We start from the raw sequence: 26,436 nt of genomic DNA, 5'->3' as shown, positions 1-26,436 counted from the left end.
TGTTGTTGTTCCTTTCATTTTATTCAAGTAAAATATTTAGCTTGTTTCGGTGCATTAAATTGACAGTAACACTTTAGCGATTAGCATCAAATAAATATTAACCTTTTGTAAATGCATGTTATAGATATCTGTTACCCAAATTTGGTCTTGGAGGGGCCGGTGTCCTGCATATTTTAGCTTCAACCCCAATCAGACACACAAAGGTAATCACGCTCTTGCTACCTAAATTAGCTGTTTTTTTGTATTTTGTGATTCGTGTTTGTATTTTTTTTCCCCATTCATTTATGCTTTTGGGATGCATTATGGGACTTTGAGCTTTCTTCAACAACTTTTAGCCTTGAAAAGTAAAAAAAAAAAAGGTTTTATTAACATTTGTAGTAGTTTATAGTGATACATTGTCTGTGTTGGTGTTGTATTTTACAATCAGTGTTGTGCAGTAGCATCGCTACAAGTAGTGACGCTTCTAGCTTAACTACATTTCTCAGTAGCGTGGCGGTAGTGTCGCTACTTTCTAAATCAATTAGTTTTTTAATGTAGCGAAGCTATTTTTTTTAAGTCAAGTAGCACAGTATTGTCCACACAAGCTACATTTACAGATCGCGGCTTATAAGTGACAGCACCAACATTCACAGAGCTGTGAGGCTGGTGTCTAGCTGATTAAAGGAAATCCATATGATGGCGAGAGAGACGACTTTTTTCTTCCTGTTTTCTCGGTGGTCGACAACAAACTTTTTGGTGCGTTACTGCCACCTCTCGCTCTGGTCATTGTTTTCGCCAACCAATTAGGCTAACACGAGAAATTTGCTTGAGTGAAAGATGACTGAGGGAGAGGAGGTATATTGTTTACTGTAGTAAAGCCTCAAGTTTACTATGGTAATTACTATTAGTTCATGTTAGTTACTAATGATACTACATTATAGAGTGTAATTCATTAATGAAGAGTTGTAAATATATACAATATTATTCCTAAATAATTCACATTACTATACTATAGTATTTCAAATGTGTAACACTAGGTTTTATTGGATTTTTGTTGTTGCTCTTATATACTAGTTTGTTTCTGTTCGGTACAGCATATTATTTACAGCAAATAATAACTGAATTATTACGTCGTTATGTTTTATAAACAGTTTTTTTGATTGCTAAGATATGATTGACTTGGATTTAAGTTGCTTAGATTTAAAAAGCAAAAATAGCTTGGATGTAGCTAAGCTTCTTTGATTAGTAGCTTTTAGCTTAGCTTGCTACATTTCCCAGAGGGTAGCTTTTAGTGTAGTTAATCTGTATTTTAGGTAGAGTATCTAATAGCTTAGCTGACTACATTTTTCAAGTAGCTTGCGCAACACTGATTACAGTATAAAACATTGTAATAACTCACAGTACATTTTCTGTTATTTCACAGACTTATTCCTCTATATATCATTTCAAACTATTAAAATGTCAATAAACGTCACTATTTTTTAAGTCAACAAAGTCCAGATCAAGGTCCTATAATGCAATTAACAACCTTAAATAAGTAAAACAACTACATTAATGAATCACAAAATACAGAAATTAACAGGTATTTTTACAATGTATGCTTGGTAGAAATATCCTGGCAGGTGTGTTGTGGGAAGTTGTAGCTAAACTCTGCAGGACCACGGCCCTGCAGGACCAAGCTTGGGCACACCTGTTATAGATGAACGATTGTTGTGAACAATTCATCCATGTTTAATTTTTATTCTTTACATCAGTTTTTAATCAAAATGTCAAAAACCCTGAGTTTCTCTTCATGTCACAACATGAAAGAAAAGATCTGCAGCTACATGTTTTAACGGAACTTTAAAAAATAGTTCAAGACTCAAAATATCAAAAGTATATACAAAATACCATGCATTGCATAACACTAGTTTTCAAGTATTCAATAAACATCAGAACTTCCTTCAAGTAAGAAAGTCAAAGTCTTCTGAACTCAGAAGAACTCAGTCAGGTCTAGGTTTAACCCTAAGCGTTGCGTTTCTGCATTCAGGACTTGGAATCAAGGTTTCAAACCAAAGTTTGAACATCTCAGCTGGGCTACGCTTGTGCACCAGAAGAATGGTATGATTAGCACAGGGTTCTTTGGGCTCATCCTTTGGAAAGTCAAAGGTAAGGAATGCAGGATGGTGGACGGGGTAAACCCCCAGTCTTCGAAGACACATGCCCAAGTAGACGTCATCAATGGGGAACAGATGAACCCTTTGTGAAACCTCCAAAAGCCTATGGGCCAGAGAGCCAGAGTAAACCACCCCTCCTCCACCAGGGTATGACGGGTACAGCCCTTTAAAAAAGCTCTCCGGGATGAAATACTTGGTGTTATTAGTGCGTATAGGTGCTGCGTTGTGTATCACATCCCCAATGACAAAGCTCTCCATGTTTTTGGATTCATCTGATAAGCTTTCATTGGCCTCCACAGCCTGTAGATAGTCCAGAACAGCAGGTGTCCTCACAAACACATCATCATCTCCTTTAAAGATGAATCTGGCATGTGGGCACCGCCTTGAGAACCACTCCCAGAACAGCACATCTTTCAGGGTGAGGTTAAAAAAGGCGTCCGTGAACTCCCATTGGAGGATGTCACCATACTTTTTACTCTCTAATTGCAGTTTTTCTTCATGCTGCCTGCTTTTGGACTTCCCAAGAAGGAAGACCCTGCGAACAATTTTTAGCTGCCCATCCCGGGTCTTTATCCTTCCAGAACGTCCCCAGGTTTCTCTTATCGCTTCCCTGTTTTCGAAATTCGCAGTCTGAGTCTTTATTGCTAGAAGCAACATCGGTGCCCATTTCTTTGCAAGTGGTCCATGATTGCAAACATCTGAAGGGTCTATGATTATGGCATAGTCTCTACAATGCATTGTCCTCACGAAGTTCTTCATCTGGGTAGGTAGAGTGAGGAAATCAGGCATCGTAATGTCAATGTTAGAATTTGGAGAACATCCATTCTCACTTTTGGATCTTTCCAAATTACTGGATGTTTCTATAGTTAGATTTGGACTTAGGATGGGGTTGCGCTGGCGATCCATCATGTACTGGATGATGTTCCATAGTGCCCCGCTTTCTAGCTCGCTTCTCCAGAAGGATTTTTCCGGATGTGGGGCCAGATCTCTGGAGCGTTTAAGACCACGGGCTATAAAGCGGTCTGGCAGTAAAGGAAGAGAAACAGTAGAGACATAGGTTCCAGGGCCGGCATACCCACCGGTGTCACCGTGTTTCATGACATAGGACATGGCAATCATGACGTAGATGCAGACTGGAAGCAGCAGTATGCATGGTGAACAGAACAAGATGATCCGCCGGCGGTATCGACACAGACATGAAGCCATATAGCCTACGAGAAAAGAAAGATTTGAAGTTATATCAACACAGGTGGCGCTAGTATTTCAGAAGATTTGTCATACACCAACCAAAAATCCCTATAGACCCATGTCAAGTTTGATGCACCGACGTTGATTCTATCAACGCAGGTGGTGCTAGTATTTCAGAAGATTTGTCAGACACCAACAAAAAAATCCTCATAGACCTAAGTCAAGTTTAATGCCATATTAATGGATAAAAATGATGCTGTGAAGTTGCGCAGGGTGGTTTAATCGAGGTGATTTTCATGCGCATTTTGTCAGTAAAACCAGTTCTGGTAAACCTCTAGCACATCCGTTTAGATCAGAGCTGCCCAAACTTGGTCCTGGAGAGCCGGTGACCTGCAGAGATAAGCTACCACTTCCTTCTACACACCTGCCAGAAAGTGGAGCTGTGTCCCAAATCGCATACTTATGCACTATTCTACGCCATTTTGTAGTATAAATAGTGTAAGTAGTGCGTTCACACTAAAAACTCTAAAAATAATAAGTGCACTTTAATGACCCGGAAGATGCACTCATTCAGCCGCTAAAATGAAGTGTGTAATGATGGACACTTCACGCACTCAACGACCGCAGGTTTGTCTACTTGTGAAAGGGGTGGAGCTATCGGGCGGACATGTTGAATAACTTTATTTATTTTGGATGGTTAAATCTGTTTATTTAGCAACTGTTACATCAAAAAATGCTTGGTTTCACACAAGTCCTTCATGTTGTCTCAGCAAAAATTGATTAACGTATCATTGCTATTAAATTACTTTTAAACTATTGCTTTTACAAACTTAAGTGGACTGAGCATAAAACAATTAAGTTGACTATTTCCTACTAAATTTACTACTGAATCCTTCAATAAAAAAAATCCAAGAAATGTGTTGATTCAGCTTAATTTAAATAAGTAGTTTAAACAACCAGCAAAATATGCAACACAATCTCACGGTAATTCGTAACTTTTTCATTTAGTGGCTAATTCGTACAAATTCGTACGATCTAATTCGTACATTTTAGTACAATTTGCGTATCCCCCAATGACAGTTGGGTTTAGGGGTGGGGTTAGGTGCCACGCCTCCTTTTTAAAATCGTACATTTTCTTACGACTGAACTCTAAACTGCCAAAACGTTAAATCATTACGTTTTCTCGTGAGATCAGGCTGAAATATGGGGGTGAGATTGCTGTGTTTCTTCATGTGTATTCACGAGAGGCAGCCATGCGTCTCATTAGAACTCAAAATGCGGGATACACAGATAATAAATGTATTCAGCGCCACCCCAAAGAAGTATAAGTCCCGTTTAAATATTTATTTTGTTAGTTTAACATGTATATGGTGAAATTTGCATAGAATGTTTGTAACGAGTCAATGAACAAATACATGTAAACTGTTCAAAATTAGTTTTAATGCACATTTATTAGGCATGTGATCAGCCGAGGACAAAAAAGACTAGAACCCTCCCCCCTTCAAAAAAAATTACAATAAAATAATAATAACAAAAAAATCTCTCTCTATATATATATAATAGAAATAATAACACAAAAAATATTTTATTAATACTTTTAATAATATTAATTCTTTATATAAATGTTTGATATTGTCCATACAATTTGTTGAATTTTTTTTTTGTTTGTTTAATCATTTTTAATGTTAAGCAGTTTAATAGTCGGTTAAGTAATGTTTATTAGGTTTATAGCAATTATAGTCTACTTTGTACCTTAATGTCGGTACAGATCCACACACCGCCGCTATGGTGCCACTAACTTTGTTAGTTCTCTTGTGTCCATAAAATATCATTTTTCCTGTATTTTGGTAGACTCTTTATTCCACATAATAAATAAACTAGCAATCTTGCATATTATCAGCGGCTTCGTCATAAGTGCACATTATAGGACTATACAATATCATTATGTTATATACACAGTAGCCTAGGAAGGTCTACAATTACGCTAATTGGGGTAAGTAGGGGTCACCCCATTGAACTTGGAAAATATGGAAATCTATATTTCACAGAATCACATCCCTGATTTATGCATCGTGTCATATCACTCTGCTCTTATTTACATTTTCCTGGAGTAAAAGAACGCCAATAAATGTTATAAAAATGTATGCAACAATAACCTCTTTGTTTATGGAGAGGTTACCATTGACTTCCATAGGAAAAACAATACCTTGTAAGTCAAGGGTTACAGGTTTCCAACATTTTCAGAATATCTTCTTTTGTGTTAAACCAAAGTAAGAAACTCAAACATGTGAAGCGAGAGTAAATGATGACAGATTTCAGTTTTGGGTGAAACTTTAAATTCTTCTGCTTTCAAATTTACAAATGTGATCCATCATTTTGTCCTTAAAGATGTTTTTTTCTAGCATGAAAATCTCAAGATTTGATCTATTTAATACATAATAATTGTCTTATATTGAATACAAAACTATTCATTGGTTACCAAGATTGGCTTAAATTTACTTTATCCTTTCCCTGTTTTGTTTTTTTGCTGATTTTAATTCTTATTCCTTCTTTTAAACTTTCAAATATTAAGAATTGAATGCATCATGACAATCTTTTTATGGATGTTACAGTCTATTTAATTTGATATTACATTTGTAGACATTTACTTTATGCATTATTACAGTATTACATGTTACATTAACTCATTTCTCTGTTAATGTATGTAATGTTTGGCAATAAAAAAGTATAAAATATAAATAATTGAATATATATTATATATTTTTATAAAAATAGAAACTGTAAAGTCTTTACATTAGTTAAAACTCTAAAACAAGACATGTTTAAAGACCATAGATACACCGCATTCAATTGTTTTAGAGATATTTTTTTCATTTTTTTTTCTCAGATAAACAACTGATATATTGTCAAACAACAGTATTGCACATGCTGTACATCTATTTACAGCCTCATTTTCATACATGTAAATATTAATATTGCACACTACTCTGACCGAGGTCCACCAAAATCGCAAAGTTAGCCTATGTTGTCAGTACTGTAATCACATGATTAACTGATATGGCACTTGAGACAGTAACACATTTTCAGTGTCTTTTAATGATTATATTTACAAGTCTTACAAGTTTTTACACCCAGATATAAAGGTAAGAGATGTCACTGGGGTGATATCTTTTCAGATGGTACATATTTGTATCAAAAGGGTCGGATACTGGTACCTCAAAGATACATATAAGTATCTAAAAAGCCACTCACCGGCCACTTTATTAGGTACCTGCTCTACTGCTTGGTAATGCAAATTTCTAATTAGCCAATCGCATGGCAGCAACTCAATGCATTTAGGCATGTAGACATGGTCAAGATGATCTGCTGCTGATCGGAAAAAAACTTCTGTGACATTCAGATGGTAGAGTCAGAATCTGGCGTCAACAACATGAAAGCAAGTATGCATACTGCTTTGTATCAACTGTTCAGGCTGGAAGTGGTGGTGTAATGGTGTGGGGGATAATTTTTGACACACTTTGGGCCCATTAGTACCAATTGAGCAGCATGTCAACGCCACAGCCTACCTGAGTATTGTTTCTGACCATGTCCATCCCTTTATGACCACAGTTTACCCATCTTCTGATGGCTACTTTCAGCAGGATAATGCAGCATGTCATAAAGCATGAATCATCTCAGACTGGTTTCCTGTACATGACAATGAGTTCACTGTTCTCAAATGGCCTCTACAGTCATTAGATCTTTATCCAATGGAGACCTTTGTGATGTGGTGGAACAGGAGATTCACATCATAGATGTGCAGCCGAAAAATAATGTCAATATGGACTAAAATCTCTGAGGAATTTTCCAGTTGACCAGTTACCTTGTTGAATCTTTGCAACAAAGGATGAGACAGTTCTGAAGGCAAAAGTGGGTCCAAACCAGTAAAAGTAAGATGTATCTAATAAAGTGGCATTATATATATATATATATATATATATATATATATATATATATATATATATATATATATATATATATATATATATATATATATGGTATAAAATATACAATTTTAAGCTAAATTTAGAGCTGTGATAAAGTTAAAGACAAAATTAATAGTCCTTCTGTGAAAGGTCTGTGAAATGTGAAATTTTCAAATATTTCCAGTGTGCTTTTCAGCAGAGCAAGGGCATTTATTTACAACATTTCCTAACATTTAATTCTTTATTCTTTTTTCTTGGTGAAAGTCTTATTTCATTTACTGTGGATTTAATAAAATGATTTTGAAAATGTATTATTATAATAACCCCCTCCCCCTACTGAAATTATTTTTTCTATTAACTAACTACAGAACAAACCACTGTTGTCCAGATTTGCCTAATTAACAAAACTTGCCTAGTTAACCTACTTTTACTCAGATAAGCATTTAAATTGCAATATAAGCTGATAATTATTATGTACTGTCATTATAATAAATTAGTTATTATTATACTGATACATGTGTATTATGTTGAAAAACAACACTTGGAAAATATCTGAAAAATCTTGCCTCTAACTGTATGCTACACTACAATGTTAGCATATAAAACAACATTTTACGTTTTAAAGTAAATGTATATTTCTTTATATGTAAACCTTTTCTATTATGAAAATTAGATGTAGCAAAAACACATTTAATTTAAATCTAGACGAGATGCAGTATATCTCAAATTCTCTATTATAAAATACAAAAAAGTACAATACAACAAATAGATCAAATAGATAAAATCAAATACAAAAATCTTAAGACTTACCACGTTTTTTGTCGAGGTGTTTTAAGGTGAATTGCGCGTCACTCACACCATAATACGGGTAAGTGCAGTAAACAAACAGATAAATAAGAAATGGGATGTGCAAAAACTGTAACCAAACAAATCAACAAAATAAATCCAGTCTGTAAATTCGCGCTGGTCAGTGGCTCGTATCATAAAAAGCGCGTGAAGAGAATTCTGTGAAACTCAGGTGTTTGTGTGTGTGCGCGCGCAACCACGCCCACGATACTTACCTCAATAGCAGATGAATTACAGGGAGGAGATTTTCAATGTAGTCAAAATGTCTCAGGGCGGTTTTGTTTGTAAAAGTAATCTTGTATAGACGCAAACCAACAAATTGTGACTTAAATCCGTTGGAGATAACTCACATTTTAGGCTTATAGATTGTAGCCTATATTTGTAGTCATATTAGCGAGCGTTTTTATTCAGAGTACAGTAAGTAAATCTTAATTAAAAAAAAGCGTCTCCTGGAAGAATTTTTCAATGTTTATCACTTGAGTAAACTGAAAAATCTTACATGAACTTTTATTAGTAGCTTTTGTTGTCATCTGTATGTTATCTATCTATCTATCTATCTATCTATCTATCTATCTATCTATCTATCTATCTATCTATCTATCTATCTATCTGTCTGTCTGTCTGTCTGTCTGTCTGTCTGTCTGTCTGTCTATCTATCGTTATATCTATCTATCTATCTATCTATCTATCTATCTATCTATCTATCTATCTATCTATCTATCTATCTATCTGTCTGTCTGTCTGTCTGTCTGTCCATCCATCCATCCATCCATCCATCCATCCATCCATCCATCCATCCATCCATCCATCCATCCATCCATCCATCCATCCATCCATCCATCCATCCATCCATCCATCCATCCATCCATCTAAACTCAAACAATTGCTTGCTGTTTGTTCAAACTTAATTAAAACGAGCTGAACACAATTCTTTAGTTTAACTCAATTGTTTTTGTGTTCAATTTACTTAAATGTGTAAATACTAATAAGTTAACTTAATTCTTCCATGTTGATCCTACACAATGGATTGTGTGGAACCCAGCATTCTTTACAGTGCATCTATCTGATCTTTTTTTGTTGTTGCTTTTGGACGTTTCGGAAAATGCTAATATAATATTGCTGAAACTATTTCAATTGAATATATTTGTCTTGTCTTATCTTATCTATCTGCATTTGTTACAATGTGCCCTGTTAGCCTATATTTATAGCAATATAATCAGCTCATATTTTCCGCATGTTAAACTTCTCAGTGAACATGAGTTGTGTCACATTTGACGGGTGTTTTTGTATTGTAAAGCTTCTCGTTTGACAAGTACGATGAGTTGCCTTCAAGTATTGCAGCTCCACCGGTTACTGGGAGTAAGATCAGATGATCTGTGCATTACAAAACATCATCAACTGTATGACTGATGTGGACAAGAATCTCGAATTCACAATCAAGCATGTTTTTCATTTGTCTGATGAAATTATGAGCTCAGCAGACCTTCTGTTTTAGGTCAATTATGGATAAGCAAGAGTCATCAAGAGTCTCTGCTCATGGTTGCTATTATTGATAAATGTGTTAGGCCTACATACCATGCATGTTTTGAAGATCACCACCAGAGGTAATCCTTGAAGTCTTGGTTAGACGAGTTCATCTGGTTCCTGTTGGGGTGAGTGACAAAGGCTTGAGTTTCTCACTTGCTTTGTTGCATATGCGTTTTGAAGGGATGGGTCACCCCAAAATGACAATTCTGTCATCATTTGTTCACTCTGTACTTAAAAACTCAATGAGTATCTTTCTTCTGGTAAAGATAAAGAGGATATTTGGAAAATGTTGACCTCAAATTCTTCCAAGAATGGAAGTCAATGGTTACAGGTTTTAAAATTTTATTATTTAAACAAAAATAAAACTGAAGTAATTTTATTTGGGCACAAATAAAATTCTCTGTTAAATGTCAATGTGAGATCTTTGGCCCCACATATTACCCAGTGTGCAAGAAATCTCAGGGAAAACTTCAAATTTGACCAACAGATACTGTGGTAAAATCCTGCTTTTACCACCTCTGGCTAAAGTCAAACCATTTTTATCCCAGAGAAATTTTCAAACGGTGATTCATGCCTTCATAACAACTCGTCTGGATTAATGTAAGTCTCTCTATTTTGATATTTCTCAGTCTTCTCTCTCATCTGCAGCTGGTAAAAAAAAATGCGGCTGCTTGATTACTCGCTGACACCCGCAAGTGTGAGTCGGTAACTCCAATTTTAGCTGCACTTAACTGTTACTAATTAAATAGAGAATTGATTTTGAAATTTGATTACTTGTTTACAAAGCCATCCATAATCTTGCTCCTCAGTACCTTACAGACTTGCTTTGTCCGTATACCCCCTCTCGATCATTGAGATCTTATGATCTCAATTTACCATCCGTGCTCAGAAAATGTCTTAAAAAACAAGGTAATCAAGCTTTTGCTGTTGCTGGTCCTAAAGTCTGAAACACTCTACCATTTCACATTAGACTTTCCCCCTCCATTTCTGTGTTTGAGTCTGTTTTCTATTTTCTCTCGCTTTTAATACTCCTTGATCACGATTTTATTGCTTTTATTTGTTAAATGCTTTTTTTATTTTCTGCTTTCGTCTCTCTTTCCTACAGTTGAAGTCAGAATTATTAAATCCCTGAATTATTAGCCCCCCTGTTTATTTTTTCCCCAATTTCTGTTTAACGGAGAGCAGATTTTTTTCAACACATTTCTAATACTTTTAATAGTTAATTTCTAATAACTTATTTCTAATAATTTATTTTGTCTTTACCATAATAACAGTAAATAATATTTTAATATATATTTTCAAGACACTTCAATACAGCTTAAAGTGACATTTAAAGGCTTAGCTAGGTTAATTAGGTCAGCAGTTCCCAACAGGGGGGTCGCGGCCCACAAGGGGGCCTCAGCAAGCTCTGTGGGTGGTTGCGTCATATTTGAAAAACTTTTTCGCAGTGGACAATTAGGAGAACGATCATGTTGCCTTAGTTCATTTTATCCCCTGGCTGACCAAATATTGGACAAATTTGTATTTGTAGTCTCACTGATTCACCTTCAGCAGCTAATACTAATGACCCAAGCATAGTGGACCCAGGTGAGAAAGCTCCAAACATTTTGGGTCGCAGTGCTAGCAATACTGGAAACATGAAATTCAGGAAATACCAAGATAGTTACCTGAACTATGGTTTTATTCCATTTTCTCGAAGCAAAGAGTCTCTGACCCAGCCACAATGCATTATCTACGCCAAAGTTCTTGCAAACAAATGCATGAGGCTTTCCAAATTACTAAGAGATTTGCAGACAACTCATGCCCAATTCTGCAAGTTGTACCCAATAAGGCCTACTGATGTTTTGCTTTTTTATTTTACATTAGGCAATTATTTGTGCATAAAGATTTCTAGAGATAGAAATAAACATGCAGTTTTTAGATGGAAAACATGCAGTTTGTTTGAAAACAACCTTATTTTTGTCATATCTACTGACAAACTTATGTGAGCAATAATATCAATAAATGTGGAGGGGGGCCTCACAACATTTTCCGGTGGGAAAGGGGATCTCAGGGAAAAAAAAGGTTGGGAACCACTGAATTCGGTTAACTGGGCAGGTTAGGGTAATTAGGCAAGTTATTGTATAACGATGTTTGTTCTGTAGACTTAAAACAAATGGCCTAAGGGGCTAATAATTTTGAACTTAATTTTTTTTAAATTAAAAACTGCTTTTATTCTAGCCAAAATAAAACAAATAAGACTTTCTCCAGAAGAATTTCTTTTATCAGACATGCTGTGAAAATTTCCTTGTTCTGTTAAACATCATTTGGGAAATATTTAAAAACAAATATTCAAAAGGGGGCGAATAAATCTGACTTCAACTGTATGTCTGGTCAACTTTGTTTTTAAATGTGCTTTATAAGCAAATATTGTATTGTATTGTTTTCAGATTTCTTCAAAAATAGTGTAAATAGTGAGTAAATTAGTATTTTTGGTTGAACTGTCCCTTTAAATATTATATCAAAAGTTCAACAAATACTCTGTTTGTACCAAAGACTTCATAGTATACCTCCAAGTACTTCTATATCTAAATATATCAATGATTTTATTCTTGTGGTATGGCAGACGGGATGTATTTACTGTAGATATTTTGTTGTTGAGCTTCTAAATCATAATGTTACTAAAAGGTCTTTCTAAAAACGTAACATCTTTTAAGCAAACTTGAAAAAATGTATCCTGAAAATAAAGAGACGGCACGGTGGCTCAGTGGTTAGCACTGTCACCTCACAGCAAGTTTGGTTTGAGTCCCAGCTGGGCCAGATGGCATTTCTGTGTGGAGTTTGTTCGGTTTCCCCTACAAAGACATGGGGTATAAGTGAGTTGGGTAAACAAAGTTGGCCATAATGTATGAGTGTGTGTGTGTAAATGTTAGTGTATGGGTGTTTCCCAGTACTGGGTTGCGGCTGGAAGGGCATCCGTTGTGCAAAACAAATGCTGAAATAGTTGGCGGTTATTTCCGCTGTGGCGACCCCTGATAAATAAGGCACTAAGCTGAAGGAAAATGAATTAGTTTTAGTATAAAGACCCCCAAGAAACAGACGTACATCCTGAAGAATTCATTTTTTAAAATGGTAGGAATTAAGATTTATTTTTTTTCCATATGAACAAGTGGTTTGATTTTATTTGTATTTTTTACAAGTACTATTTTTTTTGAGAAAACTTGCAAAAATTTCTAGCATATTCCAAGTCAAGAATGAACATGAAAAAGGGGATTTATTGCTGAATGTCAAATGAAAACTACACTTTCACCGTGTGAATACGACTCATTTGCTGCGGTTACCATGCACCCATCTATCTGAACCACTAGAACATGCAGAGAGAGGGACGCCTTACAGGCAGAGAGGAAGAACAGAAGAAACAGAGAGAGGAAAAACAGGAAGAAAATCAATCCGTGAGACGAGTAGTGCTTTAAAACGAATGAGTCTTGAGCATGTGTGTGTGTAAGTGTGTGTAAGTTTATCTGAATGTGTGTGTGTGTGTAAGTGTAAGTGTTGTGTGGGTGGACGGTTCGTCTTTTTTAAATGTAGGTTGCTGGGCTTCTGGAACAAGGGGGTTTACACTTTATAATCCACCTAATGTAGCACGTCTAGTAGCCGAACACGCATTGCTTCAAGCAAGTCTCCAACTTACAGATGTGTCAAAGGGAGAGAGAGAGAAAAATAGAGAGAGAGAGAGAGAACACAGACTTGGAACGACCCTACCAAAAACAAAAGGAAAGCCAACAAAACATGGATCGTTCTCAGACAAACACATCTGGTCGTATATCGTTCTTCGTCGTCTTCCCAGCATGACGCAGACAAGACGGGCAGTAATGGATCTGTTTTATGGGTAATGCAGTTTTCGATGAAAAGTCCTGAGACACAGTGCGGCTTAAAGCTGCTGGCATAGGAATGGGAAGGTGTGGGAGAGAGATGTAGGTCCGTGTAGGCTAGAATCAGGCTGGATTGGTTCCTCCGCAGGCCAACGACTACACAAGGAAGGAAAGTTACAGTGCAATGAGCTCGTGTCACCACAAGGGGGCAGTTTAACCCATTTGCGTTAACTCGGTAACATAACGGAGCTCCCCTTCGACAAAGCCAACATCCTTAAAAGAGTACAAGCATACAAGTATACACACACAGACGCACGTCGACACTCACAACACGCACACGCGCTCGAAACGTTAACCTGAAGACGAATACAACTCGAACGCACGAACGGAACATGTTCTCGCACAAAACCGCGTACACAAAAACACATACGTTTACACTGAGGTTCAACGATATTCTCACGCACACGGACAGAAGTGTAAACACATTCATTGGACGCACAGACCACCATTTGGAAAACCCTGAACACCAGGGCCGATACTGTGACCCAGCGCCATGCCCTGTGAACTCCTGCGTACCTCTGTTTCAATGGAAACAATATGCGACGACCAGTTGAGAGAAAAGAAACTGAGAAATGTCGAAACTGAAGTTGAACGCAAATGGCGCTCGGATGCGCGAACCAATCGGCATCCGATGCGATTTAACGTCGGTCATGTGTGTGCGTGTGAATCCTACTCATGTAAACAAACACCTTACACAGAAGTGATTCGATATTGCATGGTGTCTGAATAATATCACAGTTCAAATGGGGAGATCCTGAACGAACGAAACAAACTAACAAAGAAAAAAACAAACAAACCAAAAAAAACAAACAAACATGTCTATAAAACCCAAGAGTCTGTTTTTAAGAAAGGCTACAAAAAGTCAACTGAACCTCCCTCGTCGGCAAACAGCAAAAGGCACCACAATATTATTCTATTTCTAACTCGTGAAAAAATTGGCACGTAATTCTTCTTCATAATGCTGTAAATCAAAAAAAGGAATTACATATAAATAGTTTTTCCCCCTATAAAAAAAGTCTTTGCTGCTAGCTAGTAGACAATTTTTGCTGAAATGAAAATAAATATTTCATTTGTTTAGAATATCTTCTGTTATATAAAATAAAAAATATTTCTCATAGGTGCAGGTCTATAGCATATCATTTGTTTTGCGCGACTACGCAAGTCCGTCCGTCTCTCGTTGATCTTTTTTTAAAGGGGTGCATTGTCCGGTCTGAACCGCGACTGTGTCAGTTTGTTGGCCTGCACGTTAGGTCGGGAGCCCGAGCGTCCCGTGTTGCTGAAAGTCCGCGTGTCGTTGGGTCGGTAGATGGTGGCCGGTTCGGTGGCGTTCATGTTCTGCATACTGAGAAATGGCGTGCTCTCGCCGTGGCCGAGGTCACCGACCTCCTCGTCCTCCCACTCGCTGTCTGACAGGCAGCTTTGAGAGCTGTAGTTCCTAGGGCCTGGAGTGTGCCCGTTGATCCGCGATCTCCTGCGCCAACGCCGGCTGCCGCTGCTTTTTTTTGGCTGCTCTCGGGAGGACATGTATTCCTGTGTGGTCTCGTAATCCTCATCGTCCACGAAACGGTACGGGCTGGACGGAAGGGAGCCTGTGCTCTCTGCCGCATAATATGGCCGCCGGGAGCGGCGGTAGCGGTACAGCAGGGGCTGGTCATCGTCGGGCGAGTAAGCCGCCATTGCAATGGCCGAGGCGGCGGGCGGCAGGGACAGGGCGTGGCTGGCGTTGGGTGTGGTGATCTGAAAGGTAGGCACCTGCGGGGGCAGTGAGGAGTGAAAGTCCACCGGTGAGAGACGAGCAGGCGTGGTCAGAGCAGACACGTACCTGAGGGGAGACACAAAGACATGAGAGGAGGTCAGTTGTCTGTGGAAGAGGTGAAAAAGCAAATACATCCATAGGGGATCCCAAATGAGATTGTTTTTTTGAAATCAAGTGCACTGCACGCTCAGAAACGTCTACTCTAGGTGTGTCAAAACTTGGGTTTAGCTCCAACTTGCTTCAACACACCTGCCAGGAAGTTTTTTAGTATGCTAGTTAGAGCTTAATTAGCTGTTTTAGGTGTGTTTCACTGGAGTTGGAGCTAAACTCTGCAGGACACCGGCCTTCCAGGACTACTTTGTGCACCTATCCCTGCCTCTAACCTACCTCTCATAGTGACATCACTTGCTCTATTGAGTGCATGTGTCTGAGCACTTACACTACTCAGCACTCACACAGACACTACTGCCTTTTTAGGGCTGCACGAATGCATGAAGGTTGTTAAGGTTGTATTTTCATGGTCATGCATGTCAAAAATGAACACAAACAGTATTGAAGCCATTAAAAATGCAATAAATAGTTCAACATTTCTTTTTTTTCCATGGACCTTCCATTGAGCCAAATCCCAAAACGGTCCAATGGGTTGAATGTCTCAATCATAGTTCAGTAAGTTTATAAATTACTGTAAATTAACAAGAAAATCGTTAAAAATCATTAATTAATACCTTAAGCCTAATTTTACGAGTGGCTGTTTTTGGTAGATGACATTAATTTTTTTCATCCATATATTTCTAAAAACATACTAATTATACACTGTCACTGAAAACTATTGGTGTCTGACAAAAACTTTTTTCACTACCTCTTTTTCCACCCTTTTTTCATAATAAAAATCATTATGGCATAATGCATTAGTTATATCATAAGTATTCGCAAGTACAATGTAAATAAAATTCGAAATCAAACAGGTTTAATTAAAGACAATTTAATCCAACAAGTTAGGTAAGTTTGACACACCTAGTTTAATGTTTAAACGGAGTATAAGGAATTTTATAAAGAAATTAGGATATAAATATTAGTATTATGTATTTTAAGGTTTTTAATGCACAATACTATAGTAATATTGAAATATATTACTTTTTTTGGTATTTTGAGAATCAAAACACAATCGATTTTTAAATATGTTTGGTAAAAGATTTGAGTTGGTTGTAAGACCTTCTTTGAACACACAAAGTTTTCTCTAAAATCCCAAAAAGCCAATTCTAAAAGGTAGTTTGCATGTCATTGACTAGTGATACTACTAGCGAACACATCAGGGCCAATACAGTCCAATCCAATGGGGAACATTTTTAAATATACACTACACTACCAATCAAAATTTCAGGATCTGTAAAATTGTGTAAATGCATTGTATGTCATAAGATGCAGTCTCATTTTTTCAAAATAACTATAAATTTTAAAAAATGTAACAAAGCATTCAACAAAATTTCTCACAAATAAAGAAATCTTTGAATCTTAATCAGCCTATTTGCATGAATCATCCAACAAAAACAGACAGTTCTTTAAAATTAATAAGACTTTCCAGAGCTACTACAGAGAGGAAAAATAGACATTTAATGGTATATTTCACCCCAAAATGATAATTTGCAGTTAACCCTTTAACTTGCACTCTATAAAAATGTTGCTTTTGACCAAATTCTTTGGTTAAACTGTCTTGATGACACCACTCTAAGCAAATGTAATTTGTTTTTATGACATTTTATGAGATTTTCTATGACATTTTTATGACACTTGTGATAAAAAGTTACCAATTACGATGCCTGTTAAAGAGTTCATTTGTGTCAGCTAATGTGACAGAAAGCACATGCTTCACACTGTTGTAAACACATTAAAATTTTTAGCCGCAGCTATGCAGTAAAGGTAATAATATATTAAATAACTTTCAGGGTTTTTTTTGTACAGTCCAATTGCTTTAATGTACTGACAGGAACCATAAACCCTAAACTTTATCCAATAGCTATTAGTTTAGGTTATTTTCATATAAAATATAAAAATATTACATAATATACTTATTTGACTCTTAAAGTGACAGTTACGCCATTAACCAACCACCAGGGACAACAGTTCCAGCTAATAAACTATTCGGTAATGTCAAAGGACAAAGTAATCCTGTGTGGTTTAAAGGTGAGTAAAACCAGTGAACAGTGTAGAGTAAAAACAGTGTAGTAGTGTTTTGGCACACAACATTGCTACGTCAAAAAAAAAAGTGATACAAAAAATTTAACAACAGTCTCTGAAAGGGTCCAACAAAACCACAAAAAGTCTTTAGACGTGGTCTGAAAAGTTGCTAAATATAGAGATAAAGTTGGTAAGTTGGCAAGACTGAAATCACTGTTTTCCATCAAGGTAACCTGAGGTGTTGAAATATATTTGGCTAAACCAGGAGTGGGCAGAGTTTCAAATACCAAAACAAAGGCATTAATTACGACACGAATGTTCATTTTTAAAGTAAAATAACTGACTTTAGCATTGTTTTTTCAGATAAACAAGTATGTTCATTTACCATGTCTCTTAAATATCTGCAAACATATTATCTTTAGTCAAAAATGTACATACAGCACCTTTAAGCTGCAGGACAGACAACATGCTGTCGTTCGACCATTATGTGTTTCTCTGTGAAGCTCTTCTTTGGCTCTCGACAAAGACAGTTGCACTTTTTTGGCTCCTCTTGTCTCATCTTATTCTAACTTTGAAGCTCTCCTTGCCCTGCTCTCCAAACAAATAAGGAATTATGGATTTGATCCACTGGTCTTTGAACACAATTAACACCATCTTCTCAGCGAGAAGTCTGGGTTCGGGAGAACCCAACTGTCCTTCGGGGACGTTTGCAGCTAAATGCATGATGGACTGGTGGGAGAAGTGGGGCGTTGTTTGCCTGGCTGCTCTGTCCCTGGAGGATATTGAAGATATCTATCTATTCGGAACTTTGATGACAGGGTTTCTGCTGATGGGCTTAGGCGGAGCCCTCGGGAATCGACGATTGAAAAAAGCGGTCAGTGCGGCTCAAAACCCCACCATGCTGGCTGGATGGATTGAAATGGTGGCGAGCAGGGTTGTTGGTACTCAGACTGTGGCATTAGAACAAAATCAGGGAGAAACTAGCAACATTGTAACATGAATTGGTTAGACGAACATTAGATATTTACGAAACTGGCAGATATTGACCAAAATTGGAAACCCTTTCTTCTCTTTCGGCTTCCTTGAGACTCTTGCCAGTCGGCCTCAGCTGGAAACAAACAACTTCACCTGGAGAACATGATAACAAGACATCCTGAATTCCTGCTCCCTGTTCCAAGGACACCTGTGAGACTCTACAGCAGGAGTCACCAATCTCGGTCCTGGAGGGCCGGTGTCCCTGCAAAATTTAGCTCCAACTTGCCTCAACACACCTGCCTGGGTGTTTTAAGTATACCAAGTAAGACCTTAATTAGCTCATTCAGTTGTGTTTGATTAGGGTTGGAGGTAAAATCTGCAGGACACCGGCCCTACAAGAACAAGTTTGGTGAACCCTGCTCTACAGGCTTACACACACACATACACAGCTACAGAAATACAATCACTGCATAACCCCAACATCCCACCTCTTCAAGTGCACTGGTGTGGGTAGGTAGGTCTGTGACCAGTGCCCCCTGGCTGCAGGACCAGATGGCTGTTGCCTTTATTGGACTATCTCCACATCTCCTGTTCCCATCCCCAGTTGTGATGTCATGTCTGTGTCTATGTGTTTTTGTGCTAGTGCTGGGGCTTTCCCCCCCCTGATCTCACACTGCCCTACTTCAACGAAAATCTAAGAAGGGCCTTTTTCCCTCTTCCCTAATGTGTCTTATTTCCGTAGCTTCCTAAAAGCTACCTCTCATCTGACCTGTCTTCCACTGAAATGTGTGATGTTCGTGTATGGTCAAGCGGGGTCCCATTTTACTGCATGTAAAAGTGTATGTGACAATTAAAGGCTTTTTATCATCATCCCCCCCTTTCACTCACCTGTCGCTGTGAGGCGAGTCCCGCAGGGAGTCATACGAGTCTCCATACTGCAGAGAGCACTGTGTGGCATCAGGATAACCACAGTAGGCGGCACGGCGGGCACGTGCCTCCATACACGCCGGGCTACTGCATTTACTGGTGCCGACGGAGGAGGAGAGCGCCCCCGACTGGCAATCTGAATGAATGCTGTCCGTCCGCTCCATACTCCATGTGCGCTCCTCGTGCCTGAGAAGAAGAGAAAACCGACAAAAATCTGAGAGGAATGCACGGAAGGATTTGAAGATGTAGATAGTATTTGTTACATTTTAATTTAAATTGTGAAGATGAATTAAATTAATCAAAAGCTATTATGAAGACATTTATAATGCTACACCAAAAATTCTAAATATAAATTCTGAGTGCGCCTCACATAGGTGAGTGGGCTGAACAAACCACCTGTAAAAAATGCACATTTTCATCTAGTTATTCACCAGATACTTTCTTACAATTACTCCATTATCTCTATAAAAACATTGTACATTTCTGAGTGTGACACAGGTGAGTGGGCTTGACAAATCAACTGTAGAAACTGTTGATTTGTTTTGAACTCTTCTCTCTATATGCATTGGACACTATAATTAGGGGCCGACTACACAGGACATGCTTTTGGCATTGAGAGGCGCCTGTTTTGAATGGTTTACTAACGGCAACAATTGTTTTGCGTGCTGCTTATGCACCCTGCGGGCCTTTGCCATGACAGCTCTGAGCGGAAAACTGCTTTACCTCAGTCATTCCATCTTTTTCATTCTCCAATCAAAGGAAATAAGAGGCGGGGTCTCGGGAGCTGTATGACTCGCAAATCTTGAATTTCACAATGTTAATAAACATTAAAATTATACTAATATCAACAGCAACACTCGCGCTCTATAGGCAGGCGATTCAGTCAACAAAAATACATTGCAGTGTGCCTAGTGTTTTTGGAACGTAAAAACGTGTTTGGTGTGATCGACCCCTTAGGGTGCTTTCACGCTAGCACATTTGGTCCACACCTGGGTTTGTTTGATGTCAAAGTATGGCACGTTTAGCTAATGTGAACGATGTCTTCAGAACTCGAGTGCGCACCTGCGAATTATACCCAAGCACGCCTGAAAATGCTGGTATGGGGTATGGTTTGCAAGAACATCGGTTCGGTATACTTCTGATATGAATGCAATCGTACCAAATAACTGAAGGGAATCGCGAACTGTACAACAAGCTTTTTTTCCATTACATTCATTTATGTGTGTGGACTGATCCAGTGCACACACTGATAATGTCTTTTTTCACCTCTAAAAACAACTTCTGCAGACATCACGTTATGTTCTGAACATTTTTTCATGATGTTTGTACGTCTTTCCATTTTGGCGCCATCTAGCAACAGCTGTACACACAACAGCAGCTTGATGATGCAAGCATACCAGGGTTCAGAAGGAAACAAGACTAGCTGAGAAGGTGGCAAGGGGAGGACAATCGAACTTGAGTTCGGACCAGGCAATTGAACTAAGTGTGCACCCACCAGCTCCATCTCAAAAAGGAAAACTACGTTTACTTGTGAATGTACCAACAATCATGTTGCACTACTTCCCTTTTCAACCTAAAATTGACTTACTTTTTTTGCATGGTATTGTTTTTGTTTTGTGTAAAATACTTGCATAGTCTGTCTTGGGTTATGCATAATTAACTGTTTATAGTATATGTATAGTTAGATATGTGCTCCAGTATGTTAATCGGTTTAAAAGTTTCTCTTACATACAGTGTTGTTTTTATTTATGATTATGTGTTATCTGAACTTTCTTTTTTAAAGAATAATACAAATGTATTAAAGTGTCCATACAAATATTAAGCATTATTCCAAATAGTTTTAAAGTATTTTTACTGCGTCTTGACTATCAAATGATTTCTGTGGGACTGTGTTACTCAGTAGACTGGAGTAATTATTTTTTTTTTAAATTATTGTTATTTAAATCTAAACTATACTCTATTAAAGTTATGTATTGGAAATAAATTAAATAAAACAAAAACATAATTTTATTTTACACTAATTGTAATGTTACATTTAATACTGAAAACAAACTAAAAGAAATAACTTTAGACATATTTAAACTATAATACAATATATAATAATACAAAACACAACAAAATTATTGAGGTGAAAATAAAATATTAACATAAAAGCTCAGATTCAATGCTATTAAAAATTTATCAAATTAAAATCTTATTTAAAAGATGCCAACATAACATTTGTTGTTTCATTTGGTAGTGGAAGAAATACAATATATAAAAATCTCAAATTTTAAATAAGTAAAACATAAATAAATAAAAATAATAATTAAAAAATGACGTTTTTAAAATATTTGAAGTTTAAAATAATAGTACTAAATATTTTTTTTTTATAAAACAATTATTAATGAAAGACAAAAAAAAATGCAACCCATTAAAGATTTTTACAAAACTTAAGGTAGTACAATTGTATTAAAATATTAACTATTAACTAGTAAATCAATGATACTAAATTGCTGTATTTCCCCCCACAATATAACTCTTTTTACTGTTTTTTTGATGAGTGCAGCCTCTTAATAGTCCCTCATGCTCATTTAATAAAGATGCAGTAAAAACAGCAGTTTTGTAAGATGATAAATTCTTTTATATATACTATATATTTCCTTTAAACAAACAAAATACATCAACGGATGGATAGATATACATTAAGTTAGTTGAGTTGGCAAATGAGCATCTAAAGAGACAGATGAGAGGAGGATATACAGTGCAGTAGGAGACGGATATATTTCTGGATATATTGACAGAGGTCAGTACCGGTGGCTGGAAGTGTGAGACGCTGTGGAGGTGTGGTGGGACCGTGACGACATTCGGCTGCCCGAGAAATTGCCTGAAGTTTCAGTTCCATGTCGTACTACTCGTTCAGTTGCCGGGACATTCTTAGATATATACTGCAATAAAAAACAAAAAAGCTTGATGACAAATCAAAAACTATTCAGACAGCAACATTTCTCACATTATATCACAGTTTATTCAACAGTTTAGAAAATGGTAATAAAATATGACAAATTCAGAGATAAACAGTGTCAAAACTTCATCTTGTGACAGATTTTATCAGTACATACATACATATCAATACTACATTCATTTATTGGTGCAGGAATATTAATTTGTTTGTTTTATGTCAAAAATACATTTGTGTTTGATCATCACACATCTGCTGAAACAGTCAATCAAAGGTTGCTGTAGGTCAGATATTACACTCATTAACCCTCAAAACATTGAAAACTTAAATACATTTGGTTATTTAATATGTAATGGAATTAAATAAATAAATTTGCAAATGCATTGCACAAACTAATATTACAGACTTTTTTCATCCGATAGTCATTGTATAATTTAGACACTGGCTACAGTCTATATAAATTGGACTTAAAAAAACTGAGTTACCAACCAACCAACCAGTCAATCAACCAACAAACCAACCAACCAGTCAATCAACCAACAAACCAACCAACCAGTCAATCAACCAACAAACCAACCAACCAGTCAATTAACCAACAAACCAATCAGTCAATCAACCAACCAACCAACAAATCAATCAATCAATCAATCAATCAATCAATCAATCAATCAATCAATCAATCAATCAATCAACCAACCAACCAACCAGTCAATTAACCAACAAACCAATCAGTCAACCAACCAACCAACCAACCAATCAACCAATCAACCAATCAATCAATCAATCAATCAATCAATCAGCCAGCTAATTAACCAACCAATGAATTAGTTTATTTAACCAATCAATTAATCAACCAACCAACCAACCAGCCAATCAACCAACCAACAAATTAATTTATTGAAACAACCAACCGACAAATCAATCAATTACTCAACCAACCAACCAACAAACCAACCAACCAGCCAACAAATCAACCAATGAATCAATCAATAAATAAATGAACCAACCAACCAACCAACCAACCAACCAACACAAATCGACCGACCGACCGACCAGCCAGCTAATTAACCAACCAACTAATTAGTTTATTTAACCAATCAATCAATCAATTAATCAACAAGCAAGCAACAAACCAACAAATGAATGAATGAATGAATCAATCAATCAATCAATCAATCAATCAATCAATCAATCAATCAATCAACCAGCCAACCAATGCATTAATTTATTTAACCAACCAACCAACCAATTAATCAATCAAGCAACCAGCCAATCAACTAACCAACAAATCAATCATTTACTCAATCAATCAATTAATCAATCAATAAATCAATCGATCAATCAATCAATCAACCAGCCAACCAATGCATTAATTTATTTAACCAACCAACCAACCAACCAACCAACCAATTAATCAATCAAGCAACCAGCCAATCAATCAACCAACCAACAAGTGAATCAATCAATCAACAAATCAATCAGTTAATCAATTAACCAATCAACCAACCAACTAACCAACCAACCAACCAACCAACCAACCAACCAACCAACCAACCAACCAACACAAATCAATCAATCAATCAATCAATCAATCAATCAATCAATCAATCAATCAATCAATCAATCAGCCAGCTAATTAACTCATCAATTAATTCGTTTATTTAACCAATCAATCAATCAATCAATCAATCAATCAATCAATCAATCAATCAATCAATCAATCAATCAATTAATTAATCAACAAGCAAGCAACCAACCAACAAAGCAATCAACCAATCAATCAATCAATTAATCAATCAATCAACCAGCCAACCAATGCATTAATTTATTTAACCAACTAACCAACATATCAATCAATTACTCAATCAAGCAACCAGCCAATCAATCAACCAACAAATCAATAAATTAATCAATTAACCAAACAACCAACCAACCAACTAACCAACCAATCAACCAACCAACGAATCAACCAATCATTCAATCAAACCTAAACCTAGGTCAGTACTAAAAGCTAAATTGTAAAAGCAACTTTATACTGATCAATAAGTGCATCATCACACTTTTATTCCTACATCTTCTGAACCAGAGCTGCTCCTCTCTATATACAGAGGATACATACTGTGAAGGCCCCCCAAACCTCCAGGGAGCCCACTTGATATCCAAGAAAACATAATGACAAGCAGGACAAGAGATTTAAACAGACTCACATCCACCATGGGGATCTCCTCAGGCCCGGGGCCAGGATGGTTGGGTCCGTTGGCCAGCATGCGGTTTGGATGCTCCGCACACATGTTCTGGTGCAGATGGTTATGCATCTTCTTTCTTTGTTTCCTAAAAAAACCCCATAATATCTGATCAGTGACCTATACCACTATAGCAAAGCCTCTGTACATAAATCAAGATGTGAACCAATATCCAGTTAAATCCAATCTTTTGAAAAATGCTTGGTTGTTTTAGGACAAACTTAACATTTGGTCTCAAAGGGAAGTTTAGATTCTAATCACTTTACAGATTTGTGTGTTGAGCATCAGTTAAGAGAATGTTAGCACCTGTTAGCTTTAATTGTTTGATAAACTGGATCAGTTTAAGCTTTTGCCAGCTAATTTCAGCTTTCGGGTTTAAAATGATTTTTGGGGCGGGATCAAAATCGGCGACGTAGCGCAAAACTGCAAGTGCAAAGAAGAACAAAGACGCGTCTGTTGCTCATTATTATTCATAGCAGAGTTTTCTTATAATATAAGAATATCCGGCTACTTAATTATTCATGAATGCACGTGCTTTTCAATGGCAAGGCAGTGCCAAGCTATAAGACCCTATGTTGATTGATGACTGGGTGAAATCGCGTCCACGGACCCATAGCACGTAGTATTTAGCCATTCATGAAGGCATGTTTTTCCCAGCGATTATGTCAGGGCCGAAACAGCAAAGCTATTTCTGTGCAGCAAGCATTTTTGTCGGGAGAGCAGTCCAAGTATGGTGGAGAATGGCGGACTTAGTCCTTTATCAGTGGAGTTCGTTCACATTTAGACACATCGCCGTGCTGCTGTATTTGCCTAAATCCTCCAGATTACCAGCAGGGCTAATGGTTGAAATAGACAGGGCAAGAGACCTGGTGCACTGAGTATGCATTCAGACCGGGTTATTGAGTGAAAAGTCCTCATTTATAGTGCTTATATAAACACGATTATCTTTATAATGATACAATTTGTAGTTGTGTGATATGAAATTACAAATAAAAAATGTAGCAGGGCATTAAATCTCTGTTTATTTCTTTGCATTTGAACTTTGTAAACTATGAAATCATGCGTGTTCTCAATATTTGGGTTTCATTTTGTGAGTTGACTGACAACAGTTGTTTGCTCCTCTCATTCTCCCCTGCTCTGCTGGCCACGCCCACTGCTGCCATCATGGAACACCACACCCATTATGATGCTATTTTTTTTTATTCTGAGAAAGACCTAAACCGAAAGTGGGGGGTATCATGGCCCTTTAAGATTGCAACTATGCAGTTTTTTTTATAAGAATCACCTGTTTTGTCATTGCTTTAGACATTACACTACAGAATCATTCAAATACTAGCTCTAAAGTGATATTTGTGCTGTTCTAATGTCAGCTGCAGATGTGAATGAATGGCGGAAGAAAGTAGTTCCTCATACAAAAGGGTTTTTGAGGCTCTCCGTTTTTTTTAATACACACAATTATGCCATTAAACTGTTGTATAAACGCAATATCACACTCATAGCAATGCGATGTGGCTGTATATCTGCACTGTTGGGGGGCACTAAGGCACTCAGCCTGTGCCCTCGAGCCAAAGACCTATTATATATTTACGATAATTCATAAAAATGCTAAAATGTTATAAAACCGGCATATTTACATTACCATAAGAATAATTTGATGACTTATTGAAGAACTCCATTTGCATTTGCATTTCCACAGTGCAGCGGTACAATACTAATTTATTGGCATTTAAGATAATTCTTTTCCACTATCAAGTTACTTTTATTTTTTCATCAGGAGCACTGTTTTTTTTAGATTTTAAACATTATTTCACTCACATTTTGACATTTTACTTAATTAAAAGATCAAA

At 36.9% G+C, this 26,436-nt stretch overlaps 2 protein-coding genes across 4 annotated transcripts in view; both read right to left on the bottom strand.

The window, feature by feature from the left end:
- Positions 1 to 2: 2 nt before the first annotated feature.
- Positions 3 to 8,283, bottom strand: si:dkey-160o24.3. Its single transcript, XM_087281131.1, has 2 exons — positions 8,099 to 8,283; positions 3 to 3,346 (listed from the first exon to the last, which is right to left on the bottom strand). Exon 2 carries the CDS (start codon positions 3,339 to 3,341, stop codon positions 1,962 to 1,964), a length of 1,380 nt encoding a protein of 459 aa, XP_087137257.1. The 5' UTR covers positions 3,342 to 3,346; positions 8,099 to 8,283; the 3' UTR covers positions 3 to 1,961.
- Positions 8,284 to 12,756: 4,473 nt separating this feature from the next.
- Positions 12,757 to 26,436, bottom strand: part of nrg2b (neuregulin 2b) — a 163,033-nt gene continuing 149,353 nt past the window's right edge. For 2 of the 3 annotated variants that reach the window (XM_087280006.1, XM_087280007.1), the window contains 4 exons: positions 24,554 to 24,677; positions 22,199 to 22,332; positions 19,367 to 19,591; positions 12,757 to 15,394 (listed from right to left, as the gene is read on the bottom strand). In XM_087280006.1, coding sequence (XP_087136132.1) covers positions 14,761 to 15,394; positions 19,367 to 19,591; positions 22,199 to 22,332; positions 24,554 to 24,677 — 1,117 coding nt within the window. In that variant the 3' untranslated portion in view covers positions 12,757 to 14,760. 3 annotated transcript variants of the gene reach the window in all.

Source organism: Danio rerio, chromosome 14 (genome assembly GCF_052040795.2).
Source record: "Danio rerio strain M-AB ecotype USA chromosome 14, GRCz13ab, whole genome shotgun sequence".
In the NCBI taxonomy this organism is placed as follows: Eukaryota; Metazoa; Chordata; class Actinopteri; order Cypriniformes; family Danionidae; genus Danio; species Danio rerio.
The sequence above is the reverse complement of the archived record's forward strand: the minus strand, read 5'-3'. Positions and strand labels throughout refer to the sequence as shown.